General features: G+C 40.3%; 1 protein-coding gene across 1 annotated transcript in view; it reads right to left on the reverse strand.

The window, feature by feature from the left end:
• The window catches only part of LOC150038988 (kinetochore-associated protein NSL1 homolog), a 20,789-nt gene continuing 3,894 nt past the window's right edge, over positions 1-16,895 (reverse strand). Inside the window, exons 3-6 of the mRNA XM_090328078.1 lie at positions 15,124-15,254; positions 11,475-11,529; positions 3,994-4,061; positions 1-965 (exon numbers count right to left, since the gene is read on the reverse strand). Of these exons, the coding sequence (XP_090184204.1) occupies positions 687-965; positions 3,994-4,061; positions 11,475-11,529; positions 15,124-15,254 (533 nt within the window). The 3' untranslated portion in view covers positions 1-686. The remainder of the gene's footprint in view (positions 966-3,993; positions 4,062-11,474; positions 11,530-15,123; positions 15,255-16,895) is intronic.

The raw sequence follows: 16,895 nt of genomic DNA on the forward strand, positions 1-16,895 counted from the left end.
TCTAAAGACATAATGTTTTATTTCATAAATTAATATGTATCTATGATATAAAAACCTTAGCCTAATTTTGATTATGTTCTAAAAACTAAGTGCCAGTGTATATAGATTCTCTTCTTGAACACTTGTTTGTTAAACATGTCATTTGAAATATGATGTAAAAATCAATGTTAATAAACTCTTTAATAAAAAAAATAATAATTCTTGCACAAACTATAGTCTTCTTAAAACCAAGTTCTAAAATTAATTTCAGGAATACAAATTAGGTGATCCTAGAACAAAGAGAAAGCCAGTATTGTCACTTGCTCATTAGGGAGTCAAATTGCACTTATATGGCACTGATGTTTGTTTTCAGCACTTAGAGAACCACCATGCAGACTATAGCCTTAAAGAAAGATGGACACCAAGGAAACCCAACAGAACACGCGGCTCATGAAATTCCACAAGAGGGTAAGACAGCCTAGGCTGGATAGTATTTTAGGATAGTAAGTGTATACTATTTATGTCCACTAAGGGGCCTTGTGGCAATACTATGGATGAAATATTGAAATAAAATATGTGTCGTGTCCAGAATAGCAGTTAATGTATCTATATAAATGAATTGGTTGTTCTGTTAAATGAATTCATTCCAAGTGACAGGCTGCAATTAGATGTTGATAGCATCTATTTTCATCTGCCACAACCAATGGTCACGTATCAAGATTAATTCTCTTAGGCCTTAGTGGATACTGTTTTCTTTGTGGGCAGTCTTGAGCTTGTTTTCTTTTAAGTACCACATTAGAGGTTCTCCTGGAATCAGTCTCTGTTGGTGTGGTTTCTACTTGTGATAGAAGGCTCTCAAGCTTGGCATCTGGCTTCCTGTGACAACTGGAGAAGACTTCCTGGTGGATCCTTTGGAGCTGAATAACAGGCTGCATCTTTAAGACTTGGGAAAACCCATCTGCTTGTTCAATTAGTGCAGGTAAGGCCTACAAACAAACAAACAAACAAATAAATCTAACATTTAATCTCAGGCTAGCTTAAATGCAGAGATGGGCACAATTTATTTTCTCTTTCTTTCTTTCTCTTTCTTTCTTGTCACTCCTGGGCATTGTCCGTGGGCTTTCTCAAGGCTAGTGCTCTACCACATGAGCCACAGTACCACTTCCGGCGTTTTCTGTATATGTGGTTACCAAGGAATCGAATCTGGGTCTTTGTGCATGCCAGACAAGCACTCTAACACTAGGCCAAACTCCTGGCCCCAATACTACAAGTCATTTTTTTTTTTTTTTGTCGGTCGTGGGGCTTGAACTCTGGGCCTGGGTGCTGTCCCTGAGCTCTTCAGCTCAAGACTAACACCGTACCCCTTGAGTCAAGTCCCACTTCCCATTTTTTAGAGGTTAATTGGAGATAAGAGTCTCAGGTCCTTTTGTGCTGGGGCTGGCTTTGAACCAGGATCTTCAGATCTCAGCCTCCTGAGTAGCTACGATTACAGGTATGAGACACCACACCTGACAAATATTACAATTCTCAAATCCTAGCTTTTGGAGGTTATAAATATTCAACTTTATATATTAGTGTGAGGATTTTTTTTAACTATAAGGTAAAACCAGAAAGACATTCTTTTCCTACAATAACTAGGAATGTTCTCAGCTATTCAGGAGGCTAAGATCAGAAAGATCACAGTCCACTGCCAGCCCAAACAGAAAGATAGTGAGACACATCATAAGAGATAAGCTAGATCTGGTGGCTCATGTCTGTACATCAGCTAGCAGGGGGCTGAAGGTAGGAGTATCATAGTCTGAGACTGATGCTGGGGGAAACCATGAGACCTTATATAAAGACTAATAAAAAAGCAAAGAAACAAAAAAAAAAAAACCCAAAAAACAAAAATGTTGGAGACATGCCTCAAGTGGCAGAGTGCCTGCCTGGCAAGGATGAGCTCTCAAGTTCAAACCCTATTCCCAAAACAACACAAGCATGTCAGCACTGTTATATGAAAGGCTGAGGCAAGAGGACACAAGTTTAAGGTCAGCCTGGGCAACACAGTGAGACTTTGTCTTAAAAATAATAATAATGGGCCGGGAGTTTGGCCTAGTGGTAGCATGCTTGCCTAGCATGCACGAACACCCAGATTCGATTCCTCGGTACCACATACAGAGAAAAAAGCCAGAAATGGTGCTGAGGCTCAAGTGATAGAGCTCTAGCCTTGAGAAAGTCCAAGGACAGTGCTCAGGCCCTGAGCTCAAGCCCACGAGTGGCAAAAAAAAAAAAAAAAAAAAAAAAATCTGTTTGTTAAACATGACATTTGAAATATGTAAAAATCAGTGTTAATATTTAATAACAATATTAATAATAAAACAACCAAACCACAAGAACCTAACTGTGCTGCTGTAGCGTGTCAGAAACAACAGATGCCAAGTAAATGAATGGACATGTTGTATTCCAGTGCAGTTATATTTACAAGAACAGGGGCAAGGGGTGAATTTTAGCCTGGCCCACTATAGTTTCCCAATTCTCAATCAAAAGTGTGGTGAGTGGTGTAATGGACAATCTTCAGAAAACAACCACAAAAGAATGTTATCAGGGGCTGGGAGTTTGGCCAAGTGGTTAAAGTGCTTGCCTAGCATGCACGAAGACCCAGGTTCGATTCCTCGGTACCACATACATAGCAAAACGCCAGAAGTGGTGCTGAGGCTCAAGTGGTAGAGTGCTAGCCTTGAGAAAGTCCAAGGACAGTGCTCAGGCCCTGAGCCCAAGCCCAGGACTGGCAAAAAAAAAAAAAAAAAAAAAAAGAATGTTATCAAAAATTAACGCCAGTAGGAATTTACACTAGAAACCCCAATGTTTTCTTGCTTCTGTAAACTAAATGTCAAAATCTAAACAACTTTACTGCAACAATAGGAGGCTTCCCCAGATGCCGAAGTATGTCTTCTAAGCAGAAGGAACACAGAATATAGGTATGATACCCAGGCCTTTGAACCTAGCTGTCACCTCTGCTTCTTCATCTATATAATGGGGTAACAGTCTCTCTCACAAGGTGAGTGTAAGGAATAGATAAAGAACTACATGTGAAGTAGGTGGATGGTGCCTGATTCACACCAAGGTTCAATAAATGTCACTGTGATTACCTAAAACTGATTGATGGTCCAGGAGTTTGGCCTAGTGATAGAGTGCTTGCCTAGCAGTCATGAAGACCTAAGTTCGATTCCTTGGTACCACACATACATAGAAAAAGCTGGAAGCAGTGCTGTGGCTCTAGTGGTAGAGCTCTAGCCTTGAGAAAGCACAAGGAGAAGGGGTGCTGTGGCTCAAGGGGTAGGGTGGTAGCCTTGAGCCAAGAGTTCAGGCCCAGAGTTCATGCCCCATGTCCAACACACACACAAAAAAGAGAAAACCCAAGGACAGTGCTCAGGCCCTGAGTTCAAGCACTGAGACTAGCAAAATAAATAAATAAATAATTATTTGATCGACTGCTAACACTAAAGAACTCAAAATAACAACCAACTTTTTTTCTTTTGGATGTTTGTGGGGATTGGACTCTGGACCTGGGCGCTGTCCCTGAATTCTTCAGCTCAAAGCTCAAGGCTATCACCTTACCCCTGGGCCTGGGCATTATCTCTGAGCTTTTCAGCTCAAGGCTACTTCCCTACCCCTTGAGCCATAGCCCCCCTTCCGGTTTTCTAGTGGTTAACTGGAGACAAGGGTCTTATGGGCTTCAGTGCTGAGTTGGCTTTGAACTTAAATCCTCAGATCTCAGCCTCCTGAGTAGCTAGGATTACAGGCATGAACCACTGCATCTGGCCAACAACCAACTTTGTAAAAATAAAAGGTGAACTGCCTGGCGCATAAGTAGGTGGTAAATGGCACTCTGAATGTTGCTGTTGCTCAATAAACTCACAAATGATCTATTTAAAAGACCCCTAAGTTCCTGTCATTGTCACAGAAACACTTGGCTATTAAAGGCAGGTATTGAACCACAGTTTATCATTTTATACTTTAGCACACAGCTTTTACCTTCATGACTCCACTGATCTCCTTGGCTAGGCTTTCTCCTCTGCATTTCAAATTTTCCACACGGGAATCTGCAAGGAAACCATCAAACAGTATTTTTAGGTGTTTTCTTTCTTCTTTCTTTTCTTTTAATCCAATAGCCAATTTATAAAAGGCATTTATTTACATGCTACCTGGACACAAGCAATCTTTCAGGGCTATTCACCTTAGCTTTTTTTTTTGATCTTGAACTCTGGGCTAGGGCGCTGTTCCTGAGCTCTTTAGCTCAGGGCTACCATCCTACTCCTAGACTGGACTGGGTGTTGTCCCTGACTCTTCAGTTCAAGGCTACCTCCCTGCCTCTTGAGCCACAGCACCACTTCCCCGTTTTCTAGTGGTTAATTAGAGATGAGTCTCATGGACTTTTAGTGCCCTGGCTGGCTTTGAACCTCGATCCTCAGATCTCAAGCCTCCTGAGTAGTTAGGATTATAAGCTTAAGCCACTGCACCCAGCTCACCTTAGTTTTATGGGGCTTTTTCTTAGGCGGGGGTGGGGGGTGGGGAGGCGGGGGTGGCAGAAATTGTTGGGGGATAATGTGTTTGAACTCAGGGCCTCATGTTTATACAGGCAGGTACTCTACTGCTAATCCATGCTCCTAACCCTTTTTTATTCCAGTTTGGTTTTCCTACCACTCCACTAGGTTTTGTTTTTTTATCCAGGGCCAGTCTTTGATCCTACCTATACCTCCCATATAGCTAGTATTACAGCCATGCACCAATACATTCAGCTTTTCTATTGAGATAAAGTTTTACTCATGTTTTTCCTGGGCTGGTCTGAAACCATAATTCTCCTGATCTCTACCTCCCATTTGCCTGTGATTACAGGCATCAGCCACTGTGTCTGGCCTCATCATATTTTAAAATAAATACAAGGTACTACTTAATTACTATGAATTTTATAGAAGAAAAGCATTTTGAACATAGAATGTACTACACTCTATACAAAGCAAATCCCACTGATGAGAGATTGCTTCTCTCATCAGTGGGATTTGCTTTTAGTCTTATTTATTTTTATGCTTCTGCAATATTGGGATTTGAAGCCAGGGCCTCACACTTGACAGGCTGACACTCCCCCACCTGAGATGCATCTCCCTCCACTTTTTGCCCAGATTTTTTTTTTTTTTTTTTTTTTTTTGCCAGTCCTGGGCTTGAGCTCAGGGCCTGAGCACTGTCCTTGGACTTTTCTCAAGGCTAAAGCTCTACCACTTGAGCCTCAGCACCACTTCCGGCTTTTTTCTATGTATGTGGTACCGAGGAATCAAACCCGGGTCTTCATGCATGCTAGGCAAGCACTTTAACCACTAGGCCAAACTCCCGGCCCCTTTGCCCAGATTTTGAACCATGATTCTCTGGACTTCAGTCTCCTGAGTAGTCAGGGCTGCAGATGTGAGCCACTGGCATCCAGTTGCTTAATGTTTTTATTAATAGCGCTGATAACTATATTCACTGGTTTGTCTAAGATTCTTAGGCTATGTGCTATCAATGACTAATATAAAATGCTTCATATTTCTTTTTTTTCCTTTGGTCTTTAAACTCATATTGATGAACAATAACTGTTTTCCAACTGTTGTTCAAGTAATGATAACGTAAAAAGTGCAGAGGCTATTTTGGGCTTGTTTGTAAAATGGAATTAAGAGCCTAGAATTAGATAATTATAAACAGATTTTTCCCAACTGAATGCCTGGGGGGACATTCTAAAACTGCACCAGACATACAAGACATTTAAGTGTTCCTGATCTATGAACAAAAAATACCAGCTATAACTTCCCTACCCAAAAAATGTCTTTCAAGGGGCCAAGAGTTTGACCTAGTGGTAAAGTGCTTCCCTAGCATGCACAAAGACCTGTATTCTACTCCTTGGTACCGCATACATAGAAAGAAGCCAAACATAGTGCTGTGGATCAAGTGGTAAAGCTCTGGCCTTGAGAAAGTCCAAGGACAGTGCTCAGGCTCTGAGTTCAATGTCCAGGACTGGCAAAATAAATAAATAAATAAATAAATAAATAAATAAATAAATAAATAAATAAATAAATATTTAAAGATGTCCTTCAACTTTCTCAAAAGGGCCACTAGGGGGCACTATCAACTCCAATGAGTACCTTATTCTCTGATCTTAGAACTGAACAGTTTATGACTCTACAGGCAGGTGTCCTGAGGGTCATGATAGTGAGAATTAAAAGGTGCAAAGTGAGATGAGGGAATGGAAGGAAAGGAAAATCAGAGCATAAGAGAATTATAGGAGTAGTTAGTGCCAGATGGGCTGGAGAAAGAGAAGGGCTTAGGAGGTTGGCAGAGGAAGTGCTATATCAAAACAAGGGAATAAATCAAGAAAACAGGAACCAGGAAACATGGCCTAAACCAGGAGAGAAGTAAAGGAAATTCCCAGAATAATGATGAAAGGAGCAGACAGGATGAAAGCTTTACAGGCAGCCCAGACTGAAATAGAAGACGAATGTTCCCAGAGGATTATCTCCAAGAAAAAGGAAAGGGTCTAAATATGGGTTTGATGGATAATGTGAAGTGTTTATCACACTGAATTCTGGTGAAATGTTTGGGAAATAACCACTAACAAAGAACCAAAAGACTAAAGGTAAACAGAAAAATAAAACAATCATTCCAGAAAGGGAAAGGAAGCTGCTCAGGAAAGAAAATAAAATCTGACTATTGGAAAAGCATTACATGGGGCCAGGAATGTGGCCTAGTGGTAGAGAGAGCCTGTCTAGCATGCATGAAGCCCTGGGTTCAATTTCCCCAGTACCACATACACAGAAAAAGCCAGAAATGGTGCTGTGGCTCAGGTGGTAGAAGGTTAGCCTTGAGAAAACTCAAGGACAGTGCCCAGGCCAAGTTCAAACCCGAGGACTGGAAAAATTTTTTTCCATGGTCATAATAATCTAAGTACTGAATATTTGATTTTTTCCCCCCTCTAGTCCTGGGCTTGAACTCAGGGTGTGGGCACTGTCCTTGAACACTTTTTATACAAGGCTAGCACTCTGCCACTTGAGCCACAGCACCACTTCTGGCTTTTTCTGTGTATGTGGTTCCAAGGAATTGAACCCAGGGCTTTGTATATGCTAGGCAAGCACTCTACCACTAGGCTACACTACTGGCCCCGGATTTATTTATTTTTTTTATTTTATTTATTTTTTATTTTTTATTGTAATTAGTAAAAGGGTTACATGATATTTGCCAGATAGAAGGTGCATTAATTCACATACATTGATACCCTTTCACATGTCTTGGTACCCATTTCCTTCCCCCCCCCCACACCCCCCATCCGTCTTGGTTTTCCCCCTTTCCCTATCAAATTTATTTATTTTTTATAAGAACATGAGATATTAAAATTTTGGCTGTTGGAGTAGAGATGAAGTTCTTTGAAAAACTTGGCTATAAAAGGCAAGAGTTCAGCAGAGAGGAGTAAAGATACCATGAGCAGGCACTTTCTGTACTTGTTCACTGATAACCATAACCTACTCTTATGATAGTTGGGATTATAACACATTCACAGCCAATCTCACATAATTTTTAGCAACTCTGTAACCCTTCAAGACAAGCCTCCTTTTTTTGGGGGGAGGGGGGAGAGTCCTGGGGCTTGAATTAAGGGCCTGGGTGCTATCCCTTAGCTTTTTTGCTCATGGCTAGCCCTCTACCGTTTGAGCCATAACTCTACTTCCGGCGTGTTTTGTGTGTACGTGTGCATGTGTGGTTAACTGGAGATGAGTCTCCGGAACTTTTCTGCCTGGGTTGGCTTCAAACCATGATTCTTATATCTTAGCCTCCTGAGTAGCTATGATTACTAGTATGAACACAAGCTCAGCCTCCTATTATAAACAAAAGATAAACACTGAATCTATAGCTGACAAACATTACAACTCATATCTGCTGGAATCCAGAGTAAGCATGACATGTGATATTCTTCATATTTACATCATAAAATACTTGGTATCTCAGTTACATTGCAGATTAAATAAGCCTTCAGAGTAACCTGAAGTGGGTGGCTACCTGCAAATGTTGGAGCAGTGGCTTGGACAACACAGTAGTATTAGGAAAAAAAGAAATTGCCTGCAAGTCCTGGGCTTGTAGGTCAGTAGAGAACTGGAAATATCATTAAGTCTACTGTATAAACAATATAGATCCTGCCATCACATGTTTAGTGGAGAACAAAGGGGAAAAAAATCTCTTCAGTTAGTTTCAAGAACTTTTTTAAAAAGACAATATATAAGTAACTATTTATACTAATAAGATTACAAAAGATTAAAAACAAATGAGAATTATATATTATTGGCTGAATGCTAATTAATTAGTAGATTGCTGCAGATATTTTTTAAGTTTGCCTTTAAAAATGTGGAAGTTAAAGACTCTTGAGAACACTGCCTTCCCTAGTCACTTGCTTTCTAAAACACAAGGGAAGGAAAAAGTGGAAATGAAAGCTTGAGTAATCAGCCTAGTTTTGCTTTCAGCTCACTGCACTGACTAAACTAGGCAACATGAACTTCCAAAGCCTGCACAAATTCAGAAATTCAGCAAAAATACATGAACAGTGATTCCTTTTTACTTCCAATGGATTTTATGAATGTAGGCAAGCAAGCATGTATAACATAGGATACATAGCTTCTACTGATTTCCAAAGAGGTACTAGAGTCATGAATAGAATCACGACTGGGAAAAAGCATTGCTAGGAAAAATGGAAACAATCCCTTTTTATTTTCTGGAGAACCTTTAAGATCTACTGCAGCCACCTGCTTTGTAGCCATTTTCATAAGCATGTGACCATCACCTTCAGTGGTCTCTTACAGCACTTTCCATCACATTTTTTACCCTTCTCACCTTAACTGACCTTGGCCAGGAAACTGGCTTTTTCTCTCTACTCCTTCCATCATTTCTTGGTGGTCTTTCGTTCCATGAACACTAAAACACATTCCTGACAAAAGGATTGCTGTTCACATTCTCTCCTCTGTATGTACAGTTCTTCCTCTAGACCACAACCAGATAAATTTCTTTCTTTACTAGCACACAAAGCATTACTATCCGTGAGCACTGTCTTAACACTGAAGTCACTGGTTATCTCTGGTTATTTTTCTTCCCACTAGAATGTACCTGGCCTACTGTATTTCTGAAATCTATTTTTAAAACCATGCTTTTTGGTGGGTCATGGTAACTGATTAAACACTAGGTCCTAGGTTAATTTTTAAAGTCAAACACAGTGAAGAGTGTGATTTCAACCAACTTCACAGCCATGTGTACTCCCATCTTGGTTTATCCCATTGACTTAGGAGATCTGCGAGTGAAACCTGTGTTAAAAAGTAATTGAGGGGATGGGAGTATGGCCTAATGGTAGAGTGCTTGTCTGGAATGGACAAAGCCCTGGGTTTGTTTCCTCAGTACCATATATTCAGAAAAGGCTGGAAACAGCACTGTGGCTCAAGTGGCAGAGCACTAGCCTTGAGCAAAAAGTGTCCAAGTGACAGTGCCTAGGCCTTGAGTTCAAGCCCCAGGGCTGGCAAAAAAAAAAATGTATTTGAGAGGGAAAAAGGTTCAGAATTCAACAAAGCCACTAAGAATTGCTATTCCATGCAAATAAAAGATTTAAGGGATTCCTTCCTCTACTCTTAACCATGTAGAAATGGTATTTTTTAATGTTAAAGGCAAAAATCCAAAAAGCGTTTCAGCATTTTAAAATGTGAGCATTTATAAGTCATTTAAAAACATCTACAGCCAAACCAGAGACTGGTGGTGACTTGCACCTTCAATCCTAGTTACTCAGGAGGCTGAGACCTAAGTATCATTGCCCAAAGTCAGCCCAAGCAGGAAAAATCTATGAGCTTTTAATCTCCAATAAGCTACCAAAAAGGCCAGAAACCAAGCTGTGGCTCAAGTGGTAGAAGAGTAGCTTTGAGCAGAAGAAGCTCAGGGACAGCACTTAGGCAGAGTTCAAGTCCCAAGAACGAACGAATGAACAAAAAGAAAGAGAGGGAGGAAGGCCGGAAGAAAAGAAGGAAGGGAGGAAGGAAGAGAGGGAGAGAGGGAGGGAGGGAGGGAGAGAGGGAGAGAGGGAGAGAGGGAGAGAGGGAGGGAGGGAGGGAAGAAAAATCCACAGCTAGGTGCTGGTGACACATGCCTACAATCCTGGCTACTTCAAAGGTTGTTGTTATCTGAGGATCATAGTTTGTAGCCAGACTAGGTTAGACAAATCTGCAAAACTCATTTCTCCAACCAATCAGCCAAAAGTGAAGGTGTGACTCAAGTACAGAACAAATGAATGAGGCCAAGTGTGAGGTGGCTATAATCCTAGCTACTCAGGAGGCTGAGATCTGATGACTAGAGTTCAAAGCTAGCCCAGGCACTAAAGTCCATGAGACTCATATCTCCAATTAACCACCAGAAGTGGCCCTGTGGCTCAAGGGGTAGGGCGGTAGCCTTGAGCTGAAAAGCTCAGGGACAACACCCAGGCCCAGAGTTCAAGCCCCACAACAACAAAAAAACCCAAAAATGAACACATGAATAGAAAAGCCAAACCCAGAGTTTAAGCCCCAGCATCAGCACAAAAAAAAAAGAGGCCAGGGGCGTGGCCTAATGTTAGAATGCTTGCCTAGTATTCATGAAGCCCTGAGTTTGAATCCTTGGTATCACATACACAGAAAAGGCTGGAAGTGGCACTGTAGCTCAGGTGGTAGAGTGATAGCCTTGAGAAAGCCCAAGGATAGTGCTCAGCCCCGGAGTTCAAGTCCCAGCACTGGCAAAAGAAAAAAAAAATCCACATTATTTAGCATTGCCAATTGTTACTGGTAACTTTCAATCAGTTTTACTTGATGTGTTTTAGACAATGCATCTAAATGGAAACAGAATTAGATCCAAAGGCACAATTAACATGTTTGTAAGTCCAATTTTATGTTTGTTTGTCTTTTTATACTGTTTTATCTTGTGAACAGGAGAAACTGTGTTAGGTGATGGACTATAATGAAGAGCAACATATGAGCAAATGCTTTAATAGTATACCTTTTCCTGTAATGCAAAGGATAGTAAAATAGCAGAGGAAAAAAAAGGAGGGGAGAGGAGTATTATAATAGAAGCTAGAGATAGATGAAGTTCAGATTCCTAAGGCCAAGCTCTAGAGATTCTGTAAGCAGATTTAGAACAAGTTCTCAGAATTCTAAACAAAGAGCTAAACATGGATAATCAGTAGAAACCAGAAGCAATGAAAGGAAAAACAGCCATGATGCTACTCCTTCAGAAGAATGTCAAAAACTCACGATTATCACAAGCTGATACTTCATTTTTACCAAGAGTAAAGAATAATTTACGGGGGTAGGGGGAAGGAAATGGGGACCAAGACATGAGAAAGGGTATCAATGTCTATGAAGTAATGCACCTTCTATCTGGTGAATATAATGTAACCCTTCTATTAATTACATTTAAAAATATATGAAAAAAAAAGAATAACTTACCTGAATCTGGCTCATATTTCAGGTCCAAAGATTGTACAACAGGTTGAAACTTCTTCTAAACATAATACAAATTAAAACAGATTTAATGTAATCATTTAGTGCTTTATAAGTATTTCTTCTGGCTAGTGTAAGCAAATATACTCAAAACCAACAGTACTATTCTTTGGGGAAAATTTGTTTAGATTCTGAAATCTGCAGGGAAGGGAAGGAGGTAAGACTACAGTCTGAATTACAGCTTCAACAGTACTGCCACCTACCGCATACACTAAGAAACAGCAACATAGAAATTATAATCAGAAAAAATCAAGCAAATTAAAAGGTAGAGTGATGGAGTTTTATGTTTAAAGCACAAGATAATCCAATATAAGTGGACTGTCTTCAAAAGTTCATTTAGGGGGGCCAGGAGTTTGGCCTAGTGGTAGAGTGCTTGCCTAGCATGTACTAAGACCGGGGTTCAATTCCTCGGTACCATATACATAGAAAAAAAGCCAGAAGTGGTGCTGAGGCTCAAGTGGTAAAGCTCTAGCCTTGAGAGAGCCCAAGGACAGTGCTCAGGCTCTGAGTCCAAGCCCCAACTGGCAAAAAAAAAAAGTTCATTTAGGATGACTCCATAGACATAATGTTTTATTACACAGATTAATATGTATCTATGACATACAAACCCTCAGCCTAATTTTAATTAAGCTCTAAAATCTAAGTGCCAGTGATTGTATATAGAGATTCCCTTCTTGAATATTTGTTTGTTAAACGTCATTTGAATTATGATGTAAAAATCAATGTTAATAAATTCTTTAATTAAGAAAAAAAAAGTTCATTTAGGGACAGGCACTATGGCTCGCACCTGTAATCCTAGTTACTTGGCAGTTTAGGTCACAGTTAACTGCAGGAAAGCTCTAGTTTAAGACTAGCCTGTGCACAAAAGTTCACAAGACCCTCGTTTCAACCAATAAAAAGCTAAGAGTGGTGATGAGGGTTTGTCATCCTAAAGATACAGGAAGCCAAACAGGGAGATTGTCGTCCAGGCCAGTTTGGCCATAAATGTGAAACCACATTTTAAAAAATAATGAAGTGAGGCTGGGAATGTGGCTTAGCAGTAGAGTACTTACTTGCCTATCATGTATGAAGCCCTGGGTTCAATTCCTTGGTACCACATACATAGAAAAAGCCAGAAGGATGGTTGGGAGTTTGGCCTAGTAGTAGAGTGCTTGCCTAGCATGCACGAAGATCCGGGTTCGATTCCCCAGTACCACATGCATAGGAAAAAAAACAAGCTGGAAGTGGTGCTGAGGCTCAAGTGGTGGGAGAGCTCTAGCCTTGAGAAAGTCCAAGGACAGGGCTCAGACCCTGAGCTCAAGCCCAGGACTGGCAAAAAAAAAAAAGAAAAAAAAAAAAAAAAAGAAAAAGCCAGAAGGAGCGGTGTGGCTCAAGTGGTAGAGTGCTAGCCATGAGCAAAAGAAGCTCGGGGACAGTGCTCAGGCCCTGAGTTCATGCCCTAGGACTAGCAAAAATAAAACAAAATATTTTAACAACAATAACAAAAAATAACAAAAGTCAAATGGGTCCAAGAATGATAGAGTTCTTGCCTGGCAAGAACAAGGCCTGAATTCAAACCCCACTATTACCCCAATCCACAAAAGGTTCATTTAGGACAAGTATTAGGAGCTCAAAATTTGATTTCCACAGAAACTAAAGAAAAAAATGCAAGGCTTGCCACGCGAGGTGGCTCACACCTGTAATCCTAGCTATTCAGGAGGCTGAGCTTTGAGGATCATGGTTCAAAGCCAGTCCCCGCACTAAAGACCATGAGACTCTTATCTCCAACTAATCACTAGAAAACAAGAAGTGGCGTAGGGCAGTAGCCTTGTGCTGAAGAGCTCAGGGAAAGCACCCCAGGACCAGAGTTCAAGTCCTAACTGCTCAAAGAAAAGAAAAAAAGGAAGTGCTATAGTATTCTCATTCCACCCATTTTACCGCTCTTCTTTAAACTAGCACAGTCGTAGTGCTGTAACTTTCTTTCTTTTTTTTTTTGCCAGACCTGGGCTTGAGCTCAGGGCCTGAGCACTGTCCTTGGACTTTCTCAAGGCTAGAGCTCTACCACTTGAGCCTCAATACCACTTCCGGCTTTTTTCTATGTATGTGGTACCGAGGAATCGAACCTGGGTCTTCATGCATGCTAGGCAAGCACTTTAACCACTAGGCCAAACTCCCAGCCCCTGTAACTTTCTTTTATGTAATACTGATTTCTAGATCTTAGGGTTTGGGGGGAGGGGGTCTGGGAGAGGAGAAACAGTAAAAACTAATTACACTTTGAATGTTTTCCCTGAAGAAAATTTAAGTGGTTGGGGCATTTCTTTAAGGACTAAACAATAATTTAAAAAAAGAACTATTCTGCTTATTTATTTTTTCCCTAGAATAATACCTATTTTAGACAGATTATAAAGTTTTGACTTTTAAAGGCAAAAAGGAAGTAACTGGAAGGTTTATATGTCCAAGTATGCTAATTAAAAATCCTAAAGGCAAGCAGCATAGCATAATTTAAAAGCTGCATGTAGTTCTTACTCCAGGAGCAATGCTAGTCCTAGGAAACCTTTTCCACATTATATCCAAGGAAGACTTAGGTCTAATTTCCTTGTGAACTTACTTTTGTCATTTATACTAGTCCTAATAAGTCTAAAAAGACAAGAGTATGGCGTGGTTGGTCTTTAATTACCAATGGCAATTACAAGAAGCTGCACTGCCTGTCAAAAAGCTTACCTCGGGCCAGGAGTATGGCCTAATGGTAGAGTGCTTGCCTGGCATGCATGAAGCCCTTGGTTCAATTCCTCAGTACCACATACATAGAAAAATGCTGGAAGTGCTGCTGTGGCTCAAATGGTAGACAGCTAGCCTTGAGAAAGACCAAGGACAGTGCCCAGTCCCTGAGTTCAAGCCCCAGGACTGTTTAAAGAGAAAAAAAAAAAAAAAGATCACCCAAAGGAGCTGACTGTGTGACCTACAGAGTCAGGATTTTTAAAACAAATTATATACTATTTGTAAGGCAACTTTCAGTATTGTGAACTGGTAGGTAGATCAAACAAGTTTCTCCATTAATTTCATTAACAGGCCGGCCAAAACACAGAAATATATACAAATAATATGTTAAACACAACTGGCAAATAGAAAGGGGTAAAAGATAATTTCCTTTCCTTCCTGGTCATCATCAGTGTTCCATTTTCAGTTTTAATTTTACTAAAATCTACGTTTACTAAATACAATGGTTCAGAACAGGAAAAGTCATTTAAGAGGAGTAGTGCTGAAGCAGAAAAAGACAACATATTATCTAAATAGATATGGCTCTTACTTTACTTTTTTTTTTTTTTTTTGGTCAGTCATGGGGCTTGAACTCTGGGCCTGAGCATTGTCCCTGAGCTCTTCAGCTGAGGCTACTGCCCTGTCCCTTGAGCCACAGCGCCGCTTCCTGTTTTCTAGTGGTTAACCGGAGATAAGAACCACATGGACTTCCCTGCCCCAGCTGGCTTTGAACTGTGATCCTCAGATCTCAGCCTCCTAAGTCCCTAGGAATACAGGTGTGAGCCCCCAGTGCCCAGCTTTACTTTACTTTTTTACTGTAATAAAATGAAGACAAAAACTCAAAGGTAGATTATCTTACCAGAACTTCGTGTTGTGCCTTCAAGGTTTTGATGACACATTCAAGGATCTTTCTGGGATATTGTTTGCGTTTAGTCGCTATATCTACTATGACTTCATCAAACTGATCTTCAAGTATTTTGATGTCAGACTCTAGTTCAGAAAAAGAAATCCAAAATATTCCTTCAAACTCACTGTATTAGAATGAAATGGGATAGATATAAACCAAATGTTTTAAATGGTTAAAGAAAACAAATACAACAAGTTAACACATGACTGCACTTTGGTTATTTATTCATTTATTCTCTGATTGATCTATTTGTCTATGTGAGGTCAGGCACAACTAGACAAATACAAAGATGAATATAATATAATCTTAACAAACAATGATAATTTGATTAACAGAACCAAGAAGTATATTCCCTTGAAATTTAAGACTTTAAAAAGAAGTAAAACAGGGTCAGGAGTTTGGCCTAGTGGTAGAGTGCTTTGCCTTGCCTGCCCAAAGACCCAGGTTCAATTCCTCAGTTCCACATTCACAGAAAAAGCTGGAAATGGTGCTGTGGCTCAGATGGTAAAATTCTATCCTTGAGAAAGTCCAAGGACAGTGGTCAGGCCCTGAGTTCAAGCCCCACAACTGGCAAAAAAAAAAAAAAAAAAAAAAAAGTAAGACAGGGCTGGGAGTTTGGCCTAACGGTAGATTGCTTGCCTAGTATGCACGAAGACCAGGGTTCAATTCCTTGGTACCACATACATAGAAAAAGCTGGAAGTGGTGCTGTGGCTCAAATGGTAGAGTTCTATCCTTGAGAAAGCCCAAGGATAGTGCTCAGGTCCTCAGTTCAAGGCCCAGGACTGGCAAAAAAAAAAAAAAAAAGTAAGACAGGGACCAGTCCCTCACAATTATAATCCTAGCTACTCCAGAAGCTGAGATCTGAGGATCATGGTTCAGAGCCATTCTGGGCAGAAAAATCCAATTAACCATTAAAAAGACAGAAATGGCTTAAGTGGTAGGGTACTAGCCTTGAGCAAAAACACAGACCCTGTGTTTAAGTTCCAGGACAGACACAAAAAAGAAAAAAGATGGGGCTGGGAATTTGGCCTAGTAATAGATTGCTTGCCTAGTAAGCACCAAGACCCGGGTTTGATTCCTCGGTACCTCACATACATAGCAAAAAGCTGGAAGTGGTGCTGAGGCTCAAGTGCTGGCCTTGAGAAAGTCCAAGGACAGTGCTCAAGCCCTGAGCCCAAGCCCAGGACTGGTAAAAAAACAAACAAACAAAAAAAAAAAAAAAAAGAAAAAGAAAAAAAAGGGAGAAAGAAACAAGACAAATTCCTAAGTAGTAAAAGATGTTATCTTTTCATCTATTCCCAGCATTTGGCATGTATCCTGGCATTTAGCAGTTACCCATGGAAGAGGGTAAGAAGTCTAGTGTAGTATTCATTATCTCTCTTCACAGTAAAAGCAGGGAAAGGAACAAAGGACAGCCACTCTTTCCCTGGGCTATTGACCTATTAGATCTACAATGTGAAGAACCATGTTCCAACAGAAAGTGTGGGATCAAACAAAAAAGCAATTACAAAGTGGCTTCATGGAATAAGAATTCAATAAAGACTCAATGAAAAGCTATGCAGTTTGAAAGTACTCCCAGCAGATTCTATAAACTCCTTCTCCCTACTAATTGGTGACTATTTTGTTAATATTTAGCAATGCTGAGGCTACTATTTTTATCCTTGAATATATAAACCAAAAAAGTCAATTTTGTTGACATTGAAAAGACAAATATCTTGCTCCC

This window comes from Megascapheus bottae, unplaced genomic scaffold, assembly GCF_031878675.1.
Source record: "Megascapheus bottae isolate mThoBot1 unplaced genomic scaffold, mThoBot2.hap1 H_1, whole genome shotgun sequence".
In the NCBI taxonomy this organism is placed as follows: Eukaryota; Metazoa; Chordata; class Mammalia; order Rodentia; family Geomyidae; genus Megascapheus; species Megascapheus bottae.